This window comes from Rhea americana, unplaced genomic scaffold, assembly GCF_003343005.1.
Source record: "Rhea americana isolate MKP2758 unplaced genomic scaffold, rheAme1 scaffold_204, whole genome shotgun sequence".
NCBI classification, from domain to species: Eukaryota; Metazoa; Chordata; class Aves; order Rheiformes; family Rheidae; genus Rhea; species Rhea americana.
In genome coordinates this window covers 168,354-172,075 of record NW_028186195.1, presented here as the reverse complement: position 1 = coordinate 172,075, position 3,722 = coordinate 168,354, and the positions used below count along the sequence as shown (strand labels likewise).

Below are 3,722 nucleotides of genomic sequence, written 5' to 3'. Positions count from 1 at the left end.
CCCTCCCCGCGCCCTCCCTGGGGCTGCGCTCCGCCGCGCGCAGAGCCGCGAATCCCTGGGGATTCATTGCCGTGAGCACGGCGGAGAGGCTCCCGGAGCGCGGGCGGAGCGGGAAAGCGGCGGGGAGCTGGGGGCAGAGCGGCCGGGCGCGGAGCGGAGCGGGGGCTCCCTCCCCGCGGGCCGCGAGCAGCAGCGGGGCCGGCGGCGCGGGAGCTGCCGGTGCACGCCTCCCCGGGCGCCGCAGGACCCCCACCCCGGCCCCCCCAAGAGCAGAGACTCAGAGAGGTGCGAGAGCGAGCCCAAGCTTTGCACAAGCTCCGAGCACCCGCGGACAAAGCTGCACCTGATAACGGGGAAGTTTTTGGCTGGAAAGCAATAGCCACGCAAAACTTCCCCTGGCTGCCGTTATCGGGCTTTTGTCCGGGCGGCACTGATGGCTGCGGAGCAGCATCAGCGGGGCCGGGCCGAGCCGCGGCCGTGCCCACGCAGCACACCAGAAGCGACATGCAACCCGGGCGCCGTCCCCGTCCCGCAGGGCAAGGCCAGCTCCTCCCGCCGCAATCGGGGGGTGCAGAGCGCAGCGGACTGGCGGCAGCGCCCGCCCCGTCGGAGCTTTTCTTTCCTTGCATTCGCTGCCTCTGCTCCGTTTCAGCGCGGCGAGGCCGCGAGCGCTGGCGTGGGGAGGAGAGGCCGGCCGTGCCCGGGGGAGTGGGAGCAGCCCGCTAGAGCAGAGCAACCCCTGGTTAAAGGCACCCCGGTATGCATCGCCCGGGCCGGGAGAGAGCGAGCGGGCTGCGCCCCTGGGGGAGAGGCGCGGGGGGCTGTGCGTGCAGCGGGAGGACACCTCATCTGTCCCTCTCCAGGAGAAACCCTCCTCCTTTCCTGGAGAAACCAGCGCCGTGCCGCGCCGCAGGCATTCCCGCTAGCGGGACCTGCGCCCTGGGCGCTCGCTGCCGCGCGCGAGGCCCTCGTTAGTCTTCAGGGCAGAGGGACCCCCGGGGGCGGGGAAGCGCTCTCTCCCGGACCGCAATGCATACGACATCGAACACAGAAATGAGGGAGGAAAGGGACAGGAAGAGGAGTATATACCTTCGAGAACTGTCAACCATGCAGAGTGATGGGAGATCCCAATAGAATTACCCGCCAAACATGTATACTCCCCAGCATCCTCAAATGAGACATTCCTTAAGTGAAGGACTTCCATTTCTTTGTCTGTTGTGTTAACTCCAGCCGTCTAGAAGGAAAAATGGAAGCAAAAACGGACAAGCAAACGACATGAGATCTCCTGGAAGCAGGCCAGAGGAGAGGAGGGAGGAGCAAAGTCTCATTTGCCAGACCCCCGGTAGCAGACAGAGACCACTGTAGACCTGTTAAAGAGACCCTCAGGATGACCACTCATCCAGGTGGACCTACGGAGATGCTGGTTAAAAACCCTTCACCAAACGGAGCTTCCTGCCCATCTGAGCATGCTGGCAATGGGCGGCATGGAAAAATGGACCTCAGAAAGACCAGCCGGCTTGGTTTCAGGACACAGGGAYGCACGAGGACGGAGACAGGAGGGGCACAACCGGCCGGCCGGGCACCTCGGCCGGGAGCAGCAGGAGAAACGCCTCGGGGGAGGGAGGGGGAGGACAGGACACGAAACCCAGCCGGCCACGCTGAGGATTTTTCCATGGCTTTTTGCACCAGAAATACAGCAGAAACAAGAGAGCCCAGAGTTTTTGTTTTCCACCGCTGGGGACTGGCTGTCCAAGGAAACATCCCACTGGGTGTTCTTCCGATTACCTTTCGCCAGAGGTCTGGTGACCGTGAGCCACGCAGACTGGTTGGCCTCGCCAATATAATTGGAAACCTTACAAACATACTCCCCGCTCTCGGCCTCTGTCACATTATACAGGGTCAGCACCTCCGCATCAGAGCTATTAATCCCCGAGTGCTAGAACAAACCAACAACACAGGAGTCACGTTGGCGCGGTCGGAACGGCGAGCGCCCGGAGCGGCGGCCGGCCCCAAACCCGGGAGCGCGGGGTGCCCGCGCGGGAACCGCCGCGGCTCGCCCCTCGGAGCGTGCCTCGGCGCGGGGAGCAGGGCAGGGGAGCGCGCCCGCGCGGGGCTTCTACCTTCAGGATCTGCACGTAGGGCAGGTTGTCGGGGCCGATCTTGCTGCCGTTCACCTCGATGTGCTTCAGCCACTGGATGTGGGGCTGCGGGTCGCTGTAGACCTTGCAGACGAACTCCACGTTGCTGCCCAGCGCCACCGTCTTGTTGGCCGGGAGGCCGGCTTGGAGGATGGGCCGGTGCGGGGAGCGCTCTGGGGCCGGCACACGCACGGGCGCCCTTACACACCCTCCGCTCGCCGGGACGCGCCGCCCCTCCCGCCACGCAGCCCCTTCGTCCCCCCCGCCCCTTCCCTTCGGTTTGCTCAGTGTAATCAAATTAAATCACATTTTTAATGGTTCATTTACTGGCATTTAGAGCAGCTCCACATGTGGAACTGCTCAGACCAGCCTCCCCAGCTGGGAATTATGGCTAATAAGGCGATTAGAAAAAGTTTCTGTCTGGCCCGCGGAATTATTTCCCCTGCAATTAGCGCTCCCCAGCCCGGTGGGGGGCGAGCCCCCGCGGCCCGGCCCCGGGGCTTTCGGGCGCCGCCGTCCCCCGCGTGCCCCCCGCTCTCACCCACGACRTCCAGCTGGTAGGTGTGGTTGATGCTCCCGTATTTGTTCTCCACGATGCAGGTGTAGTTGCCCTTGTCGGACGGCACCACGGAGTCCATGATGATGCTCCAGGTCGCGTAGCGGACCTGGGGGCGACGGCAGAGCCCGTAAAGCCCCGCTCGAGCTCGCCTTCCCAGCGCAGGGGCCCTAACTGCTCCCAGGGAGCAACGTGGGGACCGGCGGGCTCCCCCCGAGCGCCTTCCCCCTCCCGCAAAGGTCGGGGCTGGTGCAAACAGGACCCAGAAGCAGGTTACTGTGTGGGTCTAGCTTGCAACAGGGTCGGGGGCTTGTGCCAGCAGGTGCTTTGGTGCCTCTTTGGCTGCAGAGCCCCTTCCTCCCCCTCCTCCTCCTCGCTGCGTGGCCCCGCAGCGAGCCCCCGCGGCGGCTCCTTGCGAGGAGCCGGCTCTGCCCGGACCGAGCCCTCCGCCTCCGCGTGCGCCAGCCGGGCCGCGCGCGGGTCCCCCGGCACCTTGTATCCCCCGATGCGGTGGTCGGGCTTGAACTCCTTGCCGTTCTTCAGCCAGCGCAGCGTGGGGTTGGGCGTCCCGCCCGACGGACACTTGAACTTCACCGTTTTGGCCGCAGGGACGGCATGGAGCTTCTTCTCCATCTTCTCGGGATAGGTCCAGTAGGGAGCTACGGCCTCTGGGGAGCCGGAGCGGAGGGGCTCAGCGCGGGCCGGCGGGCGCTGCGGCCCGCGGAGCTCCGGCGCTTCGCTCGCCGGTGGCCGGGCTCGGCCGGGGATGTGCACGAGGTGCTCCCGTGCACGGCTCTGGCAGGGAAGGGGCAGGATGCGGCCGGGGAGACGTGAGGCGGGGAGGGACGGGGCGGGGGGGACACAGCAGATCGGGCAAAACCATCTCTCACGTACGGTTCGGCTTGGTGTTATCCGCCTCCTTCTCCTCCGAGGAGGAGTCGTCTTCGTCGTCATCATCCTCGGCAGAGGGGAGCGCGTCTGCAGGACAAGGAGCCACGGTGCGGTTGCACGCCCGCGGCAGGGACCCC

At 65.9% G+C, this 3,722-nt stretch overlaps 1 protein-coding gene across 1 annotated transcript in view; it reads right to left on the bottom strand.

The window, feature by feature from the left end:
• The window catches only part of FGFR1 (fibroblast growth factor receptor 1), a gene marked incomplete at its 5' end in the record, with an annotated part of 10,226 nt that extends 6,508 nt beyond the window's left edge, over nt 1-3,718 (bottom strand). Inside the window, 5 exons of the mRNA XM_085304220.1 lie at nt 1,786-1,936; nt 2,121-2,311; nt 2,680-2,803; nt 3,187-3,362; nt 3,589-3,718. Of these exons, the coding sequence (XP_085160346.1) occupies nt 1,786-1,936; nt 2,121-2,311; nt 2,680-2,803; nt 3,187-3,362; nt 3,589-3,718 (772 nt within the window). The remainder of the gene's footprint in view (nt 1-1,785; nt 1,937-2,120; nt 2,312-2,679; nt 2,804-3,186; nt 3,363-3,588) is intronic.
• Nucleotides 3,719-3,722: the final 4 nt, after the last annotated feature.